We start from the raw sequence: 25,294 nt of genomic DNA, 5'->3' as shown, positions 1-25,294 counted from the left end.
TATAATAAGAAAACCAGACTGTTTGGAATTTTAATCCATAAAACAATGTCACTTGTAGCAAAAGAAGTAGCATCCGCTCTTATGTCATAATGGTGGGTAATTTATTCAATTCTAAAGTGATTCTGGGAAATATATATGTACCTAATGTGCATGAAAGAGAATTTATGCAAAATGTATTTGATTGTGGTTTGAGTGCTAATTCTAAAGCCAAAGCTACCTCCCTGTGTCTCTTTAACCAGACCCAGAAAATTGATTGAAGGATGAATTGATCTTAAATGAAAATGTCACTTTCTTAAATCCATTCATTTTCCAACCAACTTAATCTAGTCAAGAGTCAATAGTGAGAGAGTCTTTCCTGACAGTACTAGTGCAAGGCAGGAGATAACCATGGGCAGAGTGCCAGTCCATCACAAGCAGATCCAGTTTAGAGTTGTCAGTCAACCTAACACACCTACCTTTGGGATGTGAGAGGAAAACTAGAGTAATTGGGAGGAAACCCTACCGCACATACAAAGGAGAAAGTGTAAACTCCACACAGATAGTGACTGGGCTGGATATGAACCCTCTAACAGTGTGCCTCTGTGTAACCAACTGTGCTTTATAAAAATACATATAACATAATATTCTCAGATCCACTTAATTCAAATCAAGGTCATTGTTGCTGGTGAAAAATTGCTCAGGGTTCCATCCATCTCTGTTTCGCATTCCTGTATGGAGAGGGTCTCTAAGAACAATGGGCCTTTAAGTACGTAAGCAGCCATGCATCAGCTATGGGACATTCCTAATTTCCATCCCCGACTGAATGAGAAGTCATCTGAATTTTAAACTGAAACTGGGAGGGTATTAGATTATTATATTAGGGCAATATTCTCAGCAAAATGTAATATTTAAAATATTAATAAATGTACACAAGAGTTAATATGTTTCTCTTACAATTGCTTATTTTTCAGGCGTTATGATAACTACAAGACAGGAACATTTGTTTTGTACCGAAGCCTTCACCGGGATTTTGAAGTTCATGTGCGCCAGTGGGACTGTGGAAGTCGCCATTATGCTGTGTCCTGCAATTGTGGAGTGGTGGCCAAAGAAGACAACAACATCATAGCTTTTGATATGTGCAATGGCCAAATACAAGAAACCAGGCCGAGACTTTCTGTGAAGAGGACTGGCAGAAGATCTCACCAAATCAAAATACTGGAGGCTCATCAAGGCAAGAAAATCACAGTATGTATTTAGTTGATAGATTATTAAGAAACCATTTAAGGAAAAGGATGACTTGAGTTATATAAACTCAAAAATCATTAATTAATTAATTATTCATTCCTGCTTTGCCCTGTTGATGATGGCTAATGGGCATCCCTGCAGCAAGAGGTGCATGTAGGACTCATTCTGTTATGGAGTGGGATGCCAGTCTGTAACAGATTACATTCACATAAACATCCACAGTGGAAACCAATAAGCCTAACATACATTTGTTTAGGTGCTAGGCAGTCAAAACTACATAGACATGTGGAGAAGATGCAGCCTCCTCACAAAAAGTTACTGAACCAGTAGACTTGCATATCAGTGCAATAGTTAGCACTGTTGTCTCGTCACTTTTTTGGTCTGGATTTGAGTACTGGTGCAGACACTGTCTTCATGGAGTTTGCTCATTCTCAATGTACTGTGTTAATGCTGTGTTAATTGGTATCTTTAAATTGCCCATAAGTGAGTGAAAGTGCCCTGAAGTAGTTAGGCAAGGGTAGATTAAGAAAAAATAGTGTGCTTACTATGGGAGACAGGGCTGGCATGTTGGGTGAGGCGACAAAGTGATCACCTCAAAAGGCACTTTGGCCAGGGTGGCATTTTCATGCAAGATTTTTTTTTTACATTATGCAATGTTTAGTAACACAAAAAATACTGTATCAAGTGCCTGGTTTATGTAGTATACTACCTTTAAAAACAAAGAAATATTTTCATTTTTGAAAGTTTAATATTTCTCGGAACTGGAATTCAGACAACTTCTTTGCACTGCAAGTGTCTAAACATCAAAACGACAGATGCATATTTGAAAGCTATGCATCATGTTGGCATTCTTTTAACTCATTTTTCAGATACATAATGTGTTATGCCGATTGACTTTTTGCAGAATTCTGCTAATTTCTGAAATATTATTAAGGTGTCAATGAAAGGTGAATTTTCTGCAATTCACTATTAACTGCTATTTATTTAGCAGATGCTTTTATCCAAAGCGACTTTAAAAAGAGGTGAACATAACCGAATAAATGTGAGTATGGTGAACTATTTTGGAACCTGTGTTACAAGTCAAAGTTACAAAATTAGCCATGACAAACAACACAAAAGTAAATAATCTTCCTTTAATTACAAGAACTTATCAGAGTCATAATCGATTAGACAGACATTGGCAGAGCAAGAGTCTTCAAATGCTTCTTAAACACATTAAGGGAGTCAACAAATCGGATGGAAGTGGGTAGTTTGTTCAACTAGTGTGGAGCTACACACAAAAGGACTGTTATATTTCTCTTAAATTTGCAAGGCACACATATTTAGAAAGGCCAGGCAGCTTTTAGCTTGCAGAACAGAATTCTGAAACTGTCAAGGTATTTAGAGAAGTGAGCAGGATGGCCGAAACAGCCAGGTTTAATTTTGTGTTCAGTGTCACAATCTCAAAACTCAATAAAATATACAGCATATCTTTAGGTCAATAAGAAGTGTTAAATGATTTATACATTTGTTGTTTTTAATGCCTGTTGTATTGATTTTAAGCTAATTCTTCTAATTTATTTCACATTCTTTTCCAAAAACATTATTGTCTGTTATTTTGCCCATTGTCTCAGGTATGTACTGTATTGAGGGATTATAGCATTATGAAGCTTGTATTGCAATATGTATTCTATGTGGATTAAGTGTATCGATTCATGCCTAGTAAATATAGATAATAATTGGGGGGGGCATTCAAAAATGTGCCTTGCCTCATGTGGCATTATTTATAGATATATCTTGACTGGAGAGAAGAGGTTTTTATAGATTTATAGGGTCAGGATAAATAACCAATTGATTAAATTAACATCTGTTTAGACGACTGAAATTATTGTCATTGGAACTACATGTGAAACAATATTTTGCTTTAAGTCACCAATCATAAAAGTGCTATGAAGACTTTGTATATAGTTAAATCATAAGATGCTAGCAAATACTGAGAAAAACACATGTTCTGAGAGAGCTTTTATTTCAGTTCCTTCTGCGTAACAATATGGCAGCTGTTGAGAGTTTTTAGTATGTGAAGAGCCATTACAAGGTGGAGCAGTGGTAAGTACTGCTGTCTCACAGATTCAGTGTTCTGGGTTCTAATCACACATCTAGTCATTCTCTTTTTTCAGTTTGCACTTTCTCTTTGTCTGCATTGATTTATTTGTGTCTGGGTGTTCAGCATTTTCCCTAAATCCCAAAGATTTATGTGTGTGAGGTATGTGTCTGTATAAATGGGCCCTGTCATATACTGGTCCCCAGTCTAACGTTGGTCCCTGCCTTGGGCCAAACATCGATGAATAAACTCCTGCCGTCAGCTCCCCTGATTTGGATTAAGGGGCTTTGACAATGTCAAGAGCCATTTCAGTGTACCTATGTAGGTACTGACATCTACTGATTTCAAGAGCAAAAGCAGATGGTAGGATTGCTTCTAAACTTGTGTCACAGAAAATGTTTTTGAAAAAGAAATGTGTTTGATGAATTGTCAAATAGTCCTGTAATCCAGGCCCTTAAGAAGATTTAAAGGAACACTCAACTTGACATACATGGCCTTGTTAAAGATGTGTTACTTGTAATTAGCATAAATTAACAGATCAGAAAAGTTGAACAGTCTGCAAAGAAATAATAGTGAATAAGATACATAGATTATAGTGAATAAATGATTCTAAAATTAATACTTAAATATTAAATAATTTTAATTGACAGATTAATTAGGAATTTAGTGATAATGATGATTTGCAGAATGTAGACCCAAGGAAGAAAGACTTGCTACACTATTTATTACAAGAATATCCTAACACTTCTTATGCGTAATTTATCAGAGATTTTTACATGCATTTATATGCCTTTCAAAGAATATATTATCTTTTTTTTTCAACACAAGTCAACTGTAATGACTGATATCGTGCAATTTTAATGTAATTTTTCTTCTTCCCCTATTGAAAATCTATACTTATCTGAGTTTGCATGCCTAGCTAATTTAATGAAGGGTTGGCAATTGTTCTAAAAAATTAAAATATAAGAATACAACCAAATAAAATTACATCTATCTTATATATAAACATCTACGCGTGAAAGCGTGTGTGCCTGTCTGTCCGGCCCAGAAGTGCGAGGCTACATTAAGACGCTCAAAGAAAGCGACTCTATCGCCAAAGTGAAACCGCTAACAAAACAGAAATTCACTTAGCCACTAATACACAAGCGAGGCAAGTACATCGGCAAAACGAAACCTCTGAGGAGAGAGAAACTCGCTTAGCCGCTGATAGACAACGAATGCAAGCACGTCAGCAAGACAAAAGAACTGAGGAAAGAGAACCTTACTTTAAACGAAACCTCAGATTAGAGAGAAACTAGCTTAGCCGCTGACAGACAATCAAGGTGATCACGTTGGCAAAACAAAACCGCAGAGAAAAGGGAACCTCACTTAGCCGCCAATGCACATCGGATGCGATTTCATTGAATGAAGTGCCAGAATCCATGGTTTCTAGGAGCTCAAGCTTTTTACATCATGGGCTTACACAGCAATTATTTATATAAAATGCTAAGGGTTGTGTCCATCTGTCATGTAATTACTAGTGAACAACTGGGACTAGAAGCTTCATCTTGGTCTCAATCACAAGCTTAAGACCTGACATGTGCTGGTGAAGCAAGAAATTTGGGTATTGACAACATCCGCAAAGTTATCAGTGTTTGCATCTTTCTTTTTGCACACTGTTTGAGAGAATGACATGACTGAAAGGAAAATAACAGCCGTGCCATCTGCTGAGCGTCAAGCACGGAATACAGAGTACAACAAAGTCAGACAAACGTCTGCACAAGCAGACCTCTTCTCATGTCCTCACAACAAATCGAACATTAGGATCGCAAAGTACAGTGCTACAAATGGTGATGGGGCATGAAGAAGAAAAATTTAAGTGGTGATATCTGCTGACGTCAAGCCAAATGCAGGAGGCACTTCAGTGATGAAGAATGAGAAACAATAAGATGAAAAGACAGTGAGGCCAACAAATAAGGAAATCATCATATACTCACAACTTCTGCCCATAAGAAAGCATTGCATTTATATCCTTAAATCAAAGTTTAGTAGAAGAGCACTATGTAGAGAGTTAGGTCAGAGCTGTGCTTACTTTAGGTTTGTATTTTTTCATGGTGAAATGTGTGGCCAAAATGGAAATCTATATGAACCACCAGAACTAATAAAAGATATTATCACTTTGAAGGAACTAAAAGAAGAAACTAAATAGAACACATGAGGGTGTATCAACAGGCCCCTAATCTTTTATATTGATAGGTGCCTGTATTGATAATCCCCCAGGACGTGGTTCACATGTGCTTACAATTCATAACAGAGTTCTTATTAAATTAGTGGACTACCCCTGTGTGAAAGTCAATATCTAGCCTATACCAGTTTTTTTATAATAGATCCTGATAAGCCACTTAAGCAAACGCTTCTGATGCCTGAAAATACAGACATCTCTCCTCATTTGCTTAAAATACCACTGGATTTTATTGATGCTCAAAGCCCGTACACACAAGCCTTCAAAAATATGAGGAAAATTGAAGAAAAAGAACAACAAGCACATATGACCAGCAGATAGGTTCAGTAATTAAAATGTACTTGATTTGACAGAAGACAAATTACATTATGAGTTCCAGCATGAAAATGATACATCAAGGGTCTCCAGGTAAGAAGATTTTATTCTCACAATGAAAGACTTCCATTTTCACACAAGTAGTGTCATATATAAAAAATTTGTAAATATTTCTGTGTTCTGTTTTGTTTGGCTTGCATACTATATTTTTATATTGACAATAGTGTGAACTTCATGCATTATATTATGTTTATATTTTTCGTATGGTTTTCTTTTTTTCAGTAAAACATTTCTTTCACTAAAAAGTTCAATCTGTGGCTGTTTTTTCACTTCGCTTTAATTTTAGGACCAGAGGTCTGTATGCTTCTCTAGTATTTAATAATATTGCCTTTTTCTTTTTGGGCTTTTTGTTTAGAATGTGCATTTTCTTTGTATATTTTCATGGGGCGACAAAAGTTTTAAAAAATCTCTTGACATACATTGAGATTTCCCTGTGATACTATACTTCTTGTTAGGTCATAATACATTTCCCACTTGTTTTCAGATATTGGATATGTTCTTCTACTGAAATTGACATGTTCCTCTATGTCTAGGTGTTCTTATTTTATGAGAAATAGGTATGTTTTGCCACCTCATACTACAGCTCAGACTTAAAGAGAATACAATAAATGATTGTAAAATACAAGGAGTAGCCAGTTAACTTCCATAATGCCTGCAATTTGTTGTTGGATGCTGTGATGAGCTTTCTTCTTGCTCACTTGTAATCTTTGCAGTGTTTTGGTGGTGCCATATTTTCTTCCTCTTTTTAAGGATGATCTTCAAAGTGTATATACAGTATGTAATCATGTATCCTTTTCTATTGTTCTCCTCGTCGTTTCATTTAAACACTAGGATCATGTACTGTAGATATTTAGATAATTTCTTCTGAACGATGTTTATTTCTGCTATGAGACTGATGATACTTCAGCAAAATCCCACAGGAACAGCTGGTTTGATTTTTAACCAATCAGAACCACTTCAGCTAATATCAGGTGAATGCAAAATATCTTTCTATTTGATTTGGGATTGAATTGGTTAAATCCAAATCCAGTAAAACTACTATTATAAAGGGAGCACATACGTACAATATAAAATTACATATTTAGTTCTTTTATATTTAACTAAGTTTCTTTTTCCAAGTAAATATTCTTGGATCAGGATCTTTAACATTATCTTTAACAAAAGCTGAAATTTCCATAAGGGTATATATAATTTTGTTATTCAGTGTGTGTTCATGAGGACTATTTCATTTTTGTTAGGTAGAATGCCTAGAGGGGACTGGGAGGTTTCGTGGCCTGGAACCCCTGCAGATTTTATTTTTTTCTCTAGCCGTCTGGAGTTTTTTTTTTTTTTTTCTGTCCTCCCTGGCCATCGGACCTTACTCTTATTCTATGTTAACTAATGTTGTCTTATTTTAATTTCTTACTTTGTCTTTTATTTTTATTTTTTTCATTATGTAAAGCACTTTGAGCTACTTTTTTGTATGAAATTTGTGCTATATAAATAAATGTTGTTGTTGTTGTTCATGTGTGCGTGTATATGTATGTGCATGTATTTGTGTGTGCGTGTGTATGTGTGTAAATATATATATATATATATATATATATATATATTTATTTTTACATATATATATATATTACGAATGAATTTTCTCCAATTTATATTTTAAGACAAACTATTATGTAATCATATGGCTATTTAAAGATGAAAAAGAATCAATAAAGCAAACTGAAAGTTGTCCAAACTAAAAAAATGAGGCATTCAATATTAGAGGAATATGAAAAGACAGCAACAGTGACAGATGCCACATATTAAATTAAGCACGTGAAATTAGCATTTTTTCTGTTGCTAGATGTGTCAGATACTACTCCTCTTTTGTCTGCTTCACTGAAAACCAGATGCAGCATGAATGGCTCATGTTTTATAACTTCTCAAATTACTACTGGTACATGAACAGCTAGATGAATTAATTCATTTCGGATAATGAATGTCAAAGTATTTTTAGATATTTTATGTAATACTACTGATAATTTTAAAACCTTCTTCGCTGTAGTTAACCATTTTCTTCTCTAACAGCATTCCTTAGTGCTAGAAACGGAATATCTATAGCATAAGTTATAATGTATTTTTGTCCATACCATAATTTTCTTACAGTATATATATGTGCAGGCTTCTCTAACTTAAAAATGAACTTACCTTAATAATAATATCCATCTTTCTTTTGTTAATGACTACTGAAACACATCACAAAAATGTCATTCAAACGTGATTCTGTGCCTGGTATGTCTCAGCTGGCATCATTTCATTGTAATGCCCTCTGAAATTGTCATCATCTGAGAAAAAAATTCATCCCTATAGATTTAAGCACTAAGTAAAGTGACAGCCTCACAACCATTTGCTGTTCAGCAAAGGTTTTTAGCTATGAACTGCCTAAATTGAAATGGCAACAATTCAAGTTTAAAACTGACCGGCTTTAAGATATAAAAAAGGACAAGTCATGACAGCACAGAAAGAGCATGTGGATTACACACACATCACAACTTGAACTGCACACTCCATATGTGGTAGCAGTGCTAATTATAGTGTAGCCTGGTGTGTACTGGACAACATGAGGCCAGGAAACAATTGAAAAATTATTTTCTATGTACATACCCGTTTTTCCATGCAGCAACACTACACTTCTTTCAAATATGAACATCATACTGCTGGCATCTTTGCCATGAAGTTGAAGGAGCACATGTAGGCTTTTTTAGCAAATTTTTCAAATTTATTGCAGTTCTCCTAAGCAGCAGGTAAAAATCAAGATGCCCCATAATGTCTTATGAGTGATGAGTTGATCTCCATTCTTTTTCTTTTATTTATTTATTATTTCAAATTACTATAGCCATCTTTAAGGGAAGAAATAGTCCTGGACTTTTCATACTTCCTTTCTGGCACGAAGTACAAATGCCTAATTAAAAAACGACAGGCTGTCTGTGTTTTAATAACAGTGATGACATTAATTTCCCATCAATAAACTGGAAAGTCCAGGTTGCACAGGCTAACAGTCTTGATCTGGTGGTATAGAGCACACCAAAGAGCCATTTGGTCTGGTCCTTTAGCTCTAAAACAGGCCTACAACACCTGGCACGAAGACACTTTTACAAACTATAAGAAACGGTATTTTTTTAAAACCTAAAGAGCGTTATAAACATCTTAACAATAAGTTAAAATACGGAGAGAAGCTTGGCCACAATTAAGTTTAGGCATTCAATATAAATCATCTATTAACAGTTTATAAATATTTAATGAACTATGTTATTAACATAATAAATTATAATTAAAAGTCATACAACTCTTGAAATGTGCTACTGCTATTTTTTATAGTTTTATAGAATGTTGAAATATTTTTATAATGTGCAGAATTGCTAATAAGTTTTTATAATGGACGCCTGAACTAAAGGGTTACTGGAAACTAATTACTTATTTTTTACAACACTTGGTGGGGTTGTGCTCCACTGGCCTTGAACACATAAAGACCACCGGTAGTAATATCAGCTTATAGTATCAATCCTGGTGATCAGTACATTGGATGGCTGTTGTAAGATTTCATTTGTTTCATACTAATGGGCTAGTAGGATCCTTATTGAATCTACTGTACATGACACTTCAAGGGGTCTAACATGAGGAGTTTTAATTGTTGTCGTTGTGCACACACTAAACAGATATTTGTTAAGGAAATAAAAGAGAGGCACATTTACAGAAGTCCAACAAGTAAAATACACATCTTTCCATTTTATATAAGCATGCTTCTGTTAATTGAAAAACAAAATGCACTTTAAAGGTGCAAAGATATGATATGATGGTAAGACTATTTTAAAAAAAATGGATGAGTAGGCGATATGACCAAAGTTTCAGATCTGCTTTTATAGTGTCCCAAAATGGCCACCAAAACCATACCACAAGAACAAGTGACAGCCTTTGTCTGCCTATCAGAAATGCACAAAGCAGTGCAAAAAGCAACCAGCTGACACATGTGACATACATAAACCTGCAACTTTTATAGTTAAAACAATATTAAGAATATACTGTAAATAACAGAAGGAAAAATATAGTAATAAGTTTAATGTCCATTTAAAACACAGATGATGGTTCAGTCTCCCCATTGCCTGACTTGGTGATCCTGAGCAAGTCACTTGTCCTGTCATTGCTCCACTTATAGAAACAAATAAATATGCATGCAACAAATAACATCAAATAAATTTACATAGCTTTTACCATGAAAGGTTGAAAATAAAATAAAGTTTTATAATGCTACAGTGAATTGTTCAACATCACTTCCATCATACCGGTACTTTTTCCAATACCTCTAAACCTGGAATGCCACAGTACCTAATAAGCTTCTGTAATCTTTATCTTCAGTTTTCAGTTGTAAATGTTTATTATAACTTAAGGCACATTCCTACAATTTGTGCAGAGACACTTAGTCGATCTACTTAGTGTCCCATAGTGGGTAACCATGTAGTTTGAAGCCCAGGCAGCTCCCATGCCAGAAGAGCAGACTGCCTGCTTCAATTCAAGGACATCACACATACTGTAATATGAGCAAATTACAGCTGCTTTCCCAGTGGCATGTCCCTCTCTCTGCCTGTGCTATAGACACTCTAGTAAGAATTAGCCTCAATCAAATGTCTTATAAAGTTGGCTGTAACCACATAATATAACAAATGACATGCTATCTATCTATCTATCTATCTATCTATCTATCTATCTATCTATCTATCTATCTATCTATCTATCTATCTATCTATCTATCTATCTATCTTAAATTCTTTGATGCCTTTCATGCACATCCCCTCTTGAATTTTTCTTTTTTATAATCAAGTTTCTCTTTACCAACCCCTCTTATAAAAACATGTAGGTTTTTAGCTACCAGCACATACCTTTACATGTAAGAAGTTTTGAAAAGTGCATGCTCATTTCCCTTGCATCATGTTTCTACACTTGATTTCCCAGTTATTTTAAATTATTGATGGATAAAACAGTTATATAATAAAAATATTGTGTATCTATTTCTGTTAGTAGCTATTTTTCTCTGGAAAATCTATTGAAAATTTATTACAGCTATTTATTTACCAAGATCAATTATAAACTTGCATAGAGGTTAGATTCCCAATGATTTAAATTGACAATATAAAAATTTTCCAGTATACACAAATGTGAGTATACCCATCAATGAACTGGCACACCATCCATGTTTGTTCCTGCCTTGTTGTTTAGGCTATCAGAAAAGGGTCTAGCTCCTTGCAGCCCCCTAATAGACTTATTGGGTTCTGAAACTGGATGGAAAGATTTGGATTTTTTCAATTTATATAGAATGTATCAATGATGTTCATGTGTTTCTTTTAGGAGCTATGACCATAATGCGAACAGTTTGTAGTTCTGCAGCAGTAATATCCGCGACAATTCCGTTTTTTTCTGCGTATTTTTTTTCATCATATCCTAGAGCTGCCAATCAAAAATCAGGCAAAGATACATTTTTCACAATCCAAAACTCGCAGAAATAAACATATTTGTCACAAGTAGTGCCTAGTGATGAATTATAGAATAGCCTCAAGAATTCAGTCATCACCGCACAATGTATATTCTAAAGATAAAGAGCCAGGTAACAGAAAGAATAAGAATACAGCTATCAGGTGCCAAACATATTCAATGTATTTGTTTGTCTTCTTATCTTTTTATTTCTGCAGATTTTATTTCCTTCTGGTGCTTTTGTCCGGGCAGATGTAAGTGACTGGGGAATGAGTTTGTCCGTCAGGGCGCCAAGCATTGACTTCAACAGCACCAGAGGCCTCTGTGGTGTCTTTGACAGAAACAGTCAGAATGACTTTCACAAACCTGATGGCAGCATGTTAGCAAGTTCACACAGAAATAATGGGCCAGAAGAATTCATAGAAGAATGGAGGTAATTAGCTGTCATATTTCATAACAAGCAGTGCAAGTTCATGGTAAGAGCATAAGTTCTCAGAAGCAACTGTACACCGTGGCAGCTGAGGGTTAGTTATTGGTCACCTGCTGTTATGGCAAACTTAATAAGCCCTTCTTTGTCTCTCATCTGTCATTAGCAAGGTAGCAATTAATAAAAGTACACATAGCAGTCGTAGGCAAAGAATAAGTGTTAAAAGCTAAATTACCCTTAGAATAAAAATGTGTTCTGCTTTTCCAAATTCTTGAATAAAATTAAATCTACATAAAATGTTACACCTAAACTGAATCAAAGTTTGTTCACATTTTGTATTTATAGTGCACTTCGTAAATTTGACTTTAGCTGTTGTCCTTTGTAATTTCCTACCTGAGAAGTATTTTACAAACTTGGTATTCAGACCATTCAACAACTAAATATCTGATGTAGATTCGCCTGTAATTTAACATTCAGGATTGCTCTCTGATAACATCGTTTTTCATATTGGTATTACAGTATCATCTACAGTGTCTGAATGTCAAGGAACCTACAGCTGAAAACTGAGATAATGAATATTATGTTGAAAGCTGTGTCCTTAAGCAAGAAAAATGCTTTCCTCTTATTTATTTATTTAGATGCAGCACAATACAGCCCCTGAAATACATGTGAGTTAAAATATCTATGGTCAATGGAGATACATGGTGATGACCCACATACACTATATATGGGCCTCATATTCAGCATGTGGGCCTCATATACAGTACCTCTCTCTCTCTCTCTCTCTCTTTATACACAAAAATATGGCCCGGACACAGACAGGCAGACATCATGAATAGACCCAACACACATTTATTTACAACTATTATTATTTACAAAGGTGCACACAACCCCAGAACTCCCCCAAAGTCCAGGCCTTTCCAAATGCCTTCTTCACTGCCTCCACTCCTCTCCACCAAGCTCTGTCCAAGGGGGTGGCCCATTTTATAATCACCCGGATGTGCTCCAGGTGCCTCCCGATAATCTTCCACCAGCACTCCCCAGTGTGGCGGAAGTACCGGCTGCCCACCCGGAAGCACTCCGGGTGTCCCTGGTCGTCTTCCCCCCAGCACTTCCTGGTGTGGCGGAAGTGCTGAGGACGAGGGCTTTCCAGGCATCGGGGCGCCCCCTGGCAGTGACCACAAGCCCCTACAGGGTTGAGATTCCAAGCTCAGTTCCCGTGGTCCACAAAGCCACCAGGGCGGTCGCCCCCTAGCGGTCTGGAAGAGGTGTAATCAATTGTGTAGGTGTAATATATTGTAAAAGAGGAGAAACACAGATGAAAGTTTTTAGGCAGCACCACAACCCCATATATTTTAAATTCAAAATAATAAAGTGCTTTTCAGAAAAAGGGACATCTCTATAGACGTAAGTACAAAATAAAGTGCACAAGATAATGACACTTCCAGTTAAATACAGGTCAGGCAGGAAGAGGCGGATGGAGATGGAAGGTGGAAGGACACCATAAGTGACATCAGAGGTGATTAGTTTATTAATCATCTGGGTGGCAGAAGGAGGAAGAGGAGTTAGTAAACAGTTCCACCCTGTGAATGAGCAAGGAATTAATATCACTAGAGCCTTTAAGCTGTCCCCAATGCACACGTGTATGACAGTATATATATTTATATATATATTGTGAATAAGGCGCTATATAAGCGTCCGGCCCATCACAGATTCACACTGAGGCACGTATAAATTGAACACAAATCTTTTTATTTTCTCTTCAGCCGTGGGGCACGTCTTCCCCGTGTCCCCCAACACAGTCCCACAAGCACTTAACACAACACAAAAAAATCTTTTTCTTCACCTGTGGGGCACGTCATCCCCATGAACCCCACAGGTATAACACGGTCCCAAAGTACCTCTTTCTCAAGACAGCAATCCTTCCGTTGGCACCACCACTCCTCTCAGGCACCTCGTCCTCTTCCTCCCGATTCTGGCCCTGAGTGGTGGTTGCTGGCTTCTTTTATGGCCCTCCCGGGAGTGCTCTTGGTGCTTGCTCACCTGTTTCCAATTGCATTCCTGTGTGGGACCCATGATTAGACCAGCTGGGCTTAACTATCTCTGCCTCGCCCCCTGGCGGCCATCCCAGGTCCCCACAGGGTTGGGAAGAACTCCATCTCCCATGAAACCCTGTGGGAAACTGAGGCATCATCAACCAGGGAGGCTGCCACCAAGCGTCCCGGGGGAGGTATTGAGGAGTCCATGGCTGCTCCCCTGGAATACAAGTAGAAGGGACGTCCTGACCGGGCATGAACCCTGGCCGTCCTCCACAATATATATATATATATATATATATATATATATATATATATATATATATATATATATAATCTTCATTTGGATCTTTATCTTTGTTTGTCCGCGAATGAATTAGAAGAAGAAGCACTAGATGGCAGTAGAGAGACAGCTAAAACATAGGCATTGCATTAAGAATCTCCTCCCGGCTTATACTACTGAAGACTGTAGTACTCCAGTCACACCTCAAAACACAGACATTCAAACTAAACAAATTGTTATGCTTTAAATTAACTAATCTTTATATATAATCTTCATTTGGATCTTGATCTTTGTTTGTCCGCAAATTCCACGCATGCGTAGACCACCTTCCAGTTTAGTACATTGTTGTTACTCACGGATGTCAACAATGTGCCGGAATAATGAAAGGGGTGGTGGACAGTGTTACGCTGGTTCGCTCCTGAGGCCTGGTTAGAGAATGAGATTGCCGAAGATAAAAGGTACGTGCCTACGTAACATATGAATGAAAGAAAGACAGTGGGTAAAATGAATGACAACGTAACAGCACGTTCCTGAAATTATTATTGTTACGTTGTAGCCGGTGAGTGCTGCGCGTCTCACAGTTGTACCATGGCTTGCTGAAATGTCAGTGAAGTGATCCCTATTTAAGCTTTAAAGAGCCTGGATACCTATGTGTCCCCCTTTTCTAACCATTGCTCCGTGTATATTGCCTTACTCTTTGGATTGCCACAAAGCAACCTGCGAGCTTGGAGAAAGGTTGAGAAGAGATCGTGAGAGGAAACGACAGCATCGTGAAAATGAGACAGACTGTGAACGGAGAGAAGCAGAAATGCTCCTACACCACCACATAATTACTATTCGGACAGTGATTCCGAGTAGGCCGTTCCTATCGAATCAATGTCCAAGGGTTTTGTTTTGTAATTTTGTTTCCCTTATAAAAAATCATAATGCTGTGCAACGAAGGGCCCAGTTCATGACTGGCAGCCGTGTTTAAACAGGGAGACCTTCACAGACAACTTTAACACGCGCAATGTAGTTGGGCGCAAATGGCTAGTATATTTATATATATACATATATACAGTATATTTTGGTATAGTGCATGTACATGTAAACTCATGCCAACTGAAAGACCACCAATCCACTTTTTTAAAACAATGAAAATTAAATCAGCAAATATGTAATACAACATAATACAACAAAAATGCCTGTTTAACAGCTGCAGCACACAGCTATTAATAGTGTTATGCTAAAGATGAGCTCGTCATGCTGTATAGGGCCATGTCCCCCCATCAGCAATGGAAACCCAAAATAATGTAAATAAAATAAACAATTATAGTAATAATAATAATACAGTCTTCCCAAGAGACAAATTAAAATCCTAAACCCAACCAAGAAACAAGAAAGATACACAATAGGAAAAAACATAATTCCTCACAAACAAAAGAGGAACGAGAAATACATTTTCTAGACTGATAATTCGCAAAAGTGTTGTCTCCTTTCCTTTCTCAACTCCAAGTTCACCTGACTGAAGAGGTGGAAGCCCTTTCATACCTAAAACTGCATGTTTCAGGAGCCTGTTTGTGAGAGTTCTAAGTTGGGCATCTACTAACTTGGCCTAAATTGGCCTCTTGGAGAGGTGATGACATATTATCTGGAATGTGTGTCATCCTGAAGCCCTCACTGCTACCCTATTTGCCATTTTAAGGTACAATTAAGTTCTTTGACTTCATTGTTTTTACCCAGCATTACAAGATTTCAGTGCATTTCAGACTGTTAAAAAAAAGGATTTATTAAGCACAGGATATTTAATCACATCTTTTAGGCCAAGGTCAGCATATACATCTCTATCAACTTTTGGTAAATCCCAGTAGTGCAGTCATGCATTGCAGTTTAGCTTTAACTTGAACATGTACTGTATGTTTGAAGCAATACGGATTAGACCAAAGGACAGAACACTGCAAATCAGATAAATAGATAATTTGATAATTAGATAAACAGATATAAATTTGATAAATAGATAATTTGTTCAATGCAGAAATTAACATTGAGTAATTGAGTTTATGTTAGACAATGAACATCTGTTGACATTTCTGAACTACAGTCAGAACATGTTCAGGAAATGCCTTTTTATTATTAACCTTTAATGAACTTATTTTCCAATTCTTTTTAGTAAGCAGGACTATTGTGTTCATTTTAAAAAGAGTAACAACACCAAATAATAAAATTTATTGCCTTAAGAGTGATGGCATTCCAGGGATGAATTGTTAGTTTCTATGCTGCACTAGTATGATAATTTAAAATATTTTATGCATTCAGTGATGAAGTGCGTGTGTGTCAAGTTACTTTGACAACCCTAACCTGGTCCAATATGATTAAGTCTGAGTTTGTGCGTCTTGTAATGTTTAAAAATGTACTCTTAGAAGGACAATGCATTCCTTCTTCTGTGTGAAAACAGCCTGTCATTTTAAAACAGCTTGTTATGTTACTTGATTACTGAAAAGTATAACTTGTCTGTTAATGCTTTTGTGTTTGCTTAAGAATTACCTGAATACTTTCATAATTAGTTTAGGCAGAAAGTGTAAAATAAAAGTGCAGCATTGTAAATCTAGGGTTTTAGAAACGCTGCTGTGGGATCATGTTTGACTATGTATGTATTTGCTGATAAGAGATAAGAACAGGTTTAAATGAAATATTTTAACACAGAACTGCTACCATAGTTCATGTATGGTTTCATAAGCCGTTTCTAAATTATACATAAACATATTAACTTGAAAAATGTATGTTTTTGTGCATGACTGTCTTTATGTTTGCCACTAACATCTGATATTTTTTCCATGGATAAAAAACATTTAAGTAAAATCGATGACCAATAACTGCATCTGATCTCTTTACTAACAGTTCCCTTAAAGAATCATTTGTAAAAAGTTAGATACATCCCACATTTTAAACAACTAACATTAGTATTTTTTCCTATGCAAGCTAAAATATATTTTGAACAAAGAGCAGTAATAAGAAGAGGTGATTGCTTTTGCATGTGTGTCTGCTAGTGTTTTTGCCATCATGACACATACTGTAGAAAAAAGCAAGTCTATCATTTTCATCCAGCACAAAGCACAAATTAAAGCAATAGTTATCATGGCCCCCAACAAACTGAAAGCTCAGGATCTTGTCAAGAAAGAAACCACAGCATTTTGTGGAAAATTCCAAGAAGTGGCAGTGATGAGACAACTGTGTTACATAATAGGCGAGTAAAATTTGGATGCTCGATCAAATATATCATATTCTTCATAAGAAGATCACTGCTTGCCAGATCATCCTCATTTCTAGCAGCAGTGCTTGACTGGATTATTTCCAGTACAATAAAAGTAGTTTGCAACTGCTTGAAGGTTAATCTATTTAAAAAAATATTGGAAACTGTTAAAAAGAAGTTTGAGGTGTTATCCCAGGATCATCACAATGAACTATGAAACACTGTTATAGCTGCATTAACAAATGTATCAGAGTTTTCAGTTTGCCATTATAAATGTGTAGTTTTAAGACATTTTAATTAATTGTTAAATTGTATTTATGCATGTGCTGAACTTTTTTTAGCCTTTTTGATACCTAGAAAATTTCAGACTAAAATGTCTTGCCGCCCGATACAAGAAGCACAGCTTAGACAATGTCCAACCAAAACTGCCTTTATTATTTCTTCATGCTGTTCGTTTTCTGTAATGTCAGTAGTACTGAGAAGCAAACATAAAACAGCTGACTTTTATAAAACTTTAAGCTGGTGCTGAAAATGAAGCATTTTTGTCTTTTCACTCAAGGAAAGAACCGTTGACTAACTTTGTAAAGTGCATCCTTTTTTCTTAGGCTTCCAGCCGGGGAGAGCTTATTTGACATGACACCCCCAACAAAAGACGAAGATGTAGAACAAAACTACTGCAAATGTCAGGAGAAGTACACCATGTCTCTTCATGCTGTGAACAAACCAGAAGGCTTACAAGATCAGCTTCCTTTATCTTACTGCAAATCTAATGATAATGTGGATTACAGCTTAGTTATTCCTTTTCTTGACATTACTTCAGAGTACATCAGCAGTCACAAACTGCAGCACAACATTCAAAAACGGCAAGCTGAAGAGAGTTTTCAGAACTCTGGCAACCTGTCAAAGGCAGTGAAAAACCTACATCTGCACAACAGAATTGAAACTCATGACAAAGATAATGTGGGATTTGTGTTAAGGGAAGAGCGAGATCAAGGACAAATCAATGATACTGAACAAATCATTAAAGGGCAGGCTAAGGATTTGTTAACTAGAGGAAAACGGCAAAGCCCTTATGATTACCTACCAGTTGTTACATTTCAGAGTTTAAGTCAAATGGATCTAGAAAGTCTGTCATACTTTTTCCCAGAGGATCATTTGTCTGGGAGCCGGCCCATTGTTCAGCTTTCATGGCCTACTCCTAGTGGCCTGACATCAGCCAAAGCTTTAGAAATATGCCAACAGGCCCTTGCCAACTCTACTATCGGAGTGCTTTGCAAAGAACATCTGGGCAGGAAACTAGATGAAGCTATTGAAATGTGCCTATTAGATTTACAATCAAAGGATGACTTGACATGGGAAGAAGCTCTAATTCCTTTTCTTGAAAATGAATGTGAGAGGAAAATTTTAGAGAACAGGTCCAGTGCATCCTTTGCATCAAGGGAAACTAAAGGAAGCAAGTATGATATTGCTGCAGCTCTGAGGTGTCCTAACTTCTGCAATGGTAATGGTCAGTGCACTGAATGGGGCTGCCAGTGTCTTCCAGGCTATGTGCTTTCTGACTGCAGTCAATCAATCAGTAAGTCTTTGCTTTTTTTTACCTTGTTGAATGTACATTTATCATTGTTTTTTTCTTCATGGTTTATTGATCATAACATTTCTCCAAATTAAGACCATAATCATTTAAGAAAGCAGCCATTTAAATTCACAAATTAGTCAGCCAGTAATTGATGGGGAGTGAATTAAGTCATCAGTTTCCAGACCTGCTGATTCAAGTCGGGGAGCTTGGAGTGTGTCAGGAGCAGGGGATGAACTTACTATGGACAGGGTGACACTCTGTCACAAACCACACAATCATACGCCAACACTCACTTATGCTGGGCCAGTTTGCAGTGGCCAAACAATAATACGTGCCTTTGTGAAGCGGATAACAAAAATCATTGCAGACATGAAGAAGACAGGCATACTTAATACATATGGGGGTCTGGCCAAAACTCATAAGCCCATCATGCTGCCCAGTGGGGAGCAGAGCAGAGCAAAAACATAGCAAATAAAGAGAAACAGGAAAATACTGTTTTACTGTACTCTTAAAAGTAAGATCACTTTAAATTTGTCTGTGTCAGTTTAAAGAGTTTTGGGAATATTTGGATTTGCAGGGATAAGCAAGTTTCAGTTAAACAGTGACTGAATTGATGTACTGTACATATGTTTTCCATTTCTTTGTGACATTTGCATACATACAGTACATACACTCTATAATTTTGCTTGGTCTAGTTCAAGGATAGGTTTAGTATTTTTCAGCTCAAAGTTTTCTTCACAATCGTGGTATATATTATTTGACAAATGAAGCTGAATTCTAAAATGAAACATATTTTATACATTTATAAAAATGATTAATGCTTGATAGTGCCTGCCTGTTAAACTAGCACATCCTGACTTCATTTGTACCAGCCCACTGTATATTAGAAAATGAGATCATATATAACATTTAACTTTGTGCTTTGTTCTGTGATAACAGTTCATATATAAGAAGTCTTATTCTGTAAACCAAATGTTTGGAAAAGACTTTTAATGATTAGCTATTTTGAGATCTTTGGATGTTATTTAATGTCAGAGGGGTATTGCTAGACTGTACCTTTTATCTGAGTGCTCATTGGTGGGATTGAAATCTTTACCAGCTATTATATGTAAATGAACCCAAGTGGTAACAGGAGCTGTTCTCTTAAGACAAAGCAGACTTGCTATGGAGAGCCTTGCTGCTTATATAGTGAGCCTACACCGACTGGTGTAAATAAAGGACACCTTTGGATATCATTTATAGTGATGATGAGATTTTTTTTATTTACAAAATATGTTATCCCCTCTTGCATTTTATTACTGAACCTTATGTATGCCAGGATCCCTTTGTAAAGAACAGACTTTATAACTTACCAGTTTAAGAAAACAGACCTTCTACGTTTCTGAGGTATGCTTATGACAGCAAAAGTAAACTGAAAATAATATATTTTAGCAGAGACTCTTGGTACTTCTTTCTCAAGGTAAGGATAAGTCTCCTGCTTGTTTGCTTGCAATGGCAGTCATTGGTGAAATTATGACAATCCATTACATTCTGTGTTATTATTTTACATAGCTTAAATAGTGAGATGCACACTGAGTGGCAGCATAGTGAAAAGAGCACATAAGAGTAGTATTGTATTTTGTCTACATTATACATAAATCTGAAATTTATTGATTACACTGCAGTGCATTTGTAACAAAAGCCTGAGATTTTGAAAGAGCCAAGCCAACTTTTCCATGGTGATTCTTGTGCACACACGATTAAAAAAAAAAATCATAAAATGAAAAAGGCAGAGTGTGCGATAGAGCAGATTGAAGGACCAATGATTGATTTTTTGATTTATGATGATTCAATCTTGATGAGAATATGGTAATAGAAGAATCGAGCATGATGTTTCTGAGTGAGTAAATTCAGAAATACTAATACACATCAATCTGTAAATACACAGGGAGAACTTGCAAACTCCATGTAGCACCTGAGGTAGTGAGGCAGGAATGACTGCTCTGCGCTACCATTCTGCCTATGCTAAAACATCTGTACTGAATATTACTCAGCTACACAGACCTGAACTGCCACCACTGTTGGATGCCTGCAGTTCCCAGGTGGCACCTTGCCCTTCTGTGGATGCCACCACATCTTAATTTTCCCACTTTCCGACTGCTCCTATGGCCTCTCTCTCTGTCACTGTCACGTCAGCTATGCTGCTCAGCAGATATAATACTGCCACAACACAAAACCTCTCCAACAGCTCTCGGCCTTGTTCTCAGACTCGTCAGCAATGACTGATACTGCTTATCCTGCCCTCTCTGGTAAACACTTTCTCCCCTTTTGTCTATCTAAAGAAAACTTCTTCCTTCCTTTTCTCTATAAACACACTCCTCTTGTAACCTTCAATTTCTCTGCTGATTCTCATTATTTACCACGCCACTGGTGCCCAAATAGTAATTGTTATTAAACTAGTGTACACACTTGCATACATATCCCTTATCAGCACAAGCTATGCTGTAGGCTTGTGCTAAAATCAATTAAAACCATTAATAAATTAATCCTTTAAAACACTTCCCTGGACTCATCTCACCACTACTGTTTAATGATGCAGATTACAGAAAGGATACTGTACATTAAGAAACGCATTAATTTGGAATATTGTTTTAAGAATGAATGCTATTATTGTATAGAATGAAAAATTAAAGAGAGTAAATAAAAACAATAGGATTTGCTAACCTCATCAACACTTTCTACATAATGTATAGATAAAAACTCAGCCCCACTACTTTCAGTTTTAGCATTTAAAATAACTTTGCTCTTAGTGTTTTGGAGCTGGATAAACAATACAATTTTAAACAAATTGAACACGATATTAAATATACCATCCTCTATCAAGAATTGGTAGACTTGCAAATTGCCTTGGCTAAAATTAGATTGCACCTCCAATCCAAAAAAATTGCAGCATAATACAGTAAAAGCATTGATGCAATCATCAAACTAACATGTTCTACTTTTCTGCAAAATGTTAGTATTCATTGAGCTGCTATTTCAGTGAAGTTAGGATTCCATAATGACAAGAATATAAAACAAGAGACTGAGTAAAGACACAAATTATATTGGAACCATGCATTTATTATTCTTTAATATCGTAAACATGATAGCATGCCACATACTTTAAGAGGTTAGATTTTTTGCCCTTATTCTGTCATTTAAATGTCTGTTAAGCTAGTAGAATGTATAAATGTAACATTACAATGGATAATGAAAATATGCAAGTCAATACAGTACACTGTTCTTTGTGGATTATCATTTTTAATAATTTGCAGATATAACAATGCTTTTTTTATTTTCTCATTTATGCTCTAAACTGTAAATAAATCCTGAATGTAAGTTGTTATACAAAATAATAATGCTGAAAAAAATGAATCCTGATATGTTTTTTTGTGCTGCATGATGAAATATTTGCTACAGTGCCTGTGAAGAGATCACCATTTTTGTGGAAACATTAAAGCAATTGCATGAAATCAGATGAATTATGCTTGTGTCTATGTACTAAATGAATGTCAAATTGGCCAATTTCATATTTTTCAGTAGGCTGGAAAAACAACACAGCTTTGAGAGCTGTTATTGGAGCAAATACTGATACATGACATGTTTTGATAATTGCATCAAACTTCATTTTTTAGTCTTCCATTATTGTGGAGGCACAATAATAAAATAAACTTAAATCTGATTCAGAAGAAAGGTAGTTATTCTCCAACTGCACAGTGTCTAGAATTTCTGATATTACTGTTTTGTTAATATTAGCTGCCTAATGAAGATAGTTTTGTAAATGAAATACGTGTGTACACTTATAATGTGATGATGTACACGAGAAAGGGATAGAATTATAGTGTGTACTGTACTGCATATAGTGTGTTTAATTCAGCTATATATAGTAGTATGCAGAAGTACTTAAGGGTTTGAAGTTCAGAACCTGAAAGTGCAGGTTCAAATCTCCCTACTGATACTGTGTGACCATGAACAAGTCACTTCACCTGCTTGTATTCCAATTGGAAAAACAAAAGAATTAGAACCAATTGTATTTCTCAAATGTTGCAAATCACCTTGGATAAAGATGTTATCCAAAAATATAAATGTTACCCATTTAAATGGATGAAAGATTTATTCCAGTTTATGAGGACCAAGAGCTTATTCTGTCAGAATCAATCCAGGATATCAGTTTACACAAACACACAACTACTTATTCATACTGGGCCCTTTCAGAGCTTCCAGTTGTGTGTGTGTGTCTAGCATGTGTGTGTTGTTGATGTAAGGGAAAATCAAGCTACCTAGAAGAAAACACAACGTTGGGGGGAGAAAAGGGAAAACTCCATAAGGGTAATGCAGCTGGCCTGACATAAAACCAGTCAACAGTGGTTGACTCTTCTGCCTTTAGCTGCACAATACTGAGTTCAGTTTTTGACCAGGGTACTGTCTAACTGCCTGTATAGAATACACATTTGCATACTTTGAATTTGTAGTCATATCCCATAGACCTGACTTTAGGATGTAAATTGGATTGGGTTGTGTATCCACTGATTGGTTGGTATACAACACCCCTAACCCCTGCTGATTGGTTCCTGCCCTCTATTCAATGTAGGCAGGAGTGCTTTTGATTCTTATAACCCTTAATTGCAGAACAAAATTGGAATTAGACATACAATGGATATTTAACATTAGAGAGAAAGGGATGGTATTTTTAATTATAAAAAAAACTATTATAAAGGCATACATTTTCTAAATACATATATATTGATTAGGCTGGAGTTTAGAAAGGCTTTCTCAATTTTGCACAATAAATCAATAGCTAATGGCTATTGCTCGAGTTACAACACTGTTGTGTCCAGTCCAACTTATCCAGCACTGACTTGGACTGTCTGCCAAATATACTTCTATGCCAAACATATATGTGGCTTCACTTTTTAAAATCCCATTTCCTTTGAACATTAGAACAATTTAGTTGAGAACAGGCCATTCGGCCCAACAATGCTCGCCAGTCCTATTCACTTAATTCTTCCAAAATAACATCAAGTCGAGTTTTGAAAGTCCCTAAAATTGTACCACACTACTTGGTAACGTAGTCTGTTTGTCTATGGTTCTCTGTGTAAAAAAAAAACAAACTTCCTAATGCTTGTTAGAAATTTACCATTAAGTTTCCAACTGTGTCCCCTTGTACTTGATGAATTAATTTTAAAGTAAGAGTCTCAGTCTGCTGTACTAATTCCCTACATAATTTTAAACTCTTCAGCCATTTCTCCTCTTAATTTTCTTTCACCTAAATCCTTCTCATAAGGTGTACTTTTGATTTTCAGATTTCCTATTGTGTATTCAAACATAACATTTGTACTTCCTACACATAATATATTCCATTTAATGACATTAAATTTCTGCCATAAATCCACCCAAGCCTGTATGCTGTTCAAGTCCCTCTGTAATGATTACATGGATTACAGATTTTCTGCTAATCCACCAAACTTGGTATCATCTGCAAATTTAACTAGCTTGTTACTTATATTCCTATCTTAATCTTTTGTACAGGTTAAAAATGGCAGTAGGCCTAGCACTGACCCCAGAGGAACACCACTCTTAAAAATCAGCCAGTTCTGATAAAGTTTCTTGCACCATCACCCTCTGCTTCAGGTGACTGAGCCAATTCTGCATCACCCTGAACTCCCACTTCATTCAGTTTGATGCCCAACCTCTTATGTGGCACCTTATCAAATGAAAGTCAAGATAAATAACATCGTATGCTCCACTCTTGTCATATCCTTTTGTGGCTTCCTCATGTTGGTAAAGCATGACCTCCCTCTTCTAAACCCATTCTGACTGTTTTTTGATTAAAGACACAGTAATAAACATATCCAGCCAAAAGCAAAAAGAGCATAATTCTGTATGTTTGGGTGCCAAAAATGCTTTTGTATAGTGTATTTCATTTGCATGTATCTCCAACCAAAATTACTAATTTACTTACACTAAGATTTGTAGAAAACCAGATATATCACAAAGTATGTTCAATATAACTACTGACTGAAATTGAGAATAAAATTCTACTTTTCTTATGTCAGGAATTATACCATTATTTTCAATTATTCCCATAATTTCGTAAGTTAAAAAAACATTTTTGCATTACTTGGTTTTCATTTTCTTTGACCCACAAAAAAACACACTGTTTGTCTTCCCTGCTGATTTACATGTTTCCTTTGGCAGAAACATAAAACACAGTCTCATATTTAACTAAAGTGTGCAGAAGTGCTGTCCTACTTCACAGAGAGAGGAATGAAGCGCAGTGCTGTTATGTAATGCACTCTTTTTATGGCCCTGCTTGTAACAGCTTAGCTTCTTTC

At 36.2% G+C, this 25,294-nt stretch overlaps 1 protein-coding gene across 1 annotated transcript in view; it reads left to right on the top strand.

Annotated features, from left to right (window-relative positions):
• Positions 1-25,294, top strand: part of si:ch211-246m6.5 (von Willebrand factor D and EGF domain-containing protein) — a 393,193-nt gene that overhangs the window by 218,643 nt on the left and 149,256 nt on the right. Inside the window, exons 10-12 of the mRNA XM_028806510.2 lie at positions 951-1,224; positions 11,609-11,823; positions 17,971-18,941. Coding sequence (XP_028662343.1) covers positions 951-1,224; positions 11,609-11,823; positions 17,971-18,941 — 1,460 coding nt within the window. The remainder of the gene's footprint in view (positions 1-950; positions 1,225-11,608; positions 11,824-17,970; positions 18,942-25,294) is intronic.

Source organism: Erpetoichthys calabaricus, chromosome 8, assembly GCF_900747795.2.
Source record: "Erpetoichthys calabaricus chromosome 8, fErpCal1.3, whole genome shotgun sequence".
Taxonomy (NCBI): domain Eukaryota; kingdom Metazoa; phylum Chordata; class Cladistia; order Polypteriformes; family Polypteridae; genus Erpetoichthys; species Erpetoichthys calabaricus.
Note: the sequence above shows the minus strand (reverse complement) of the source record. Positions and strands in the feature narration are given on the sequence as shown.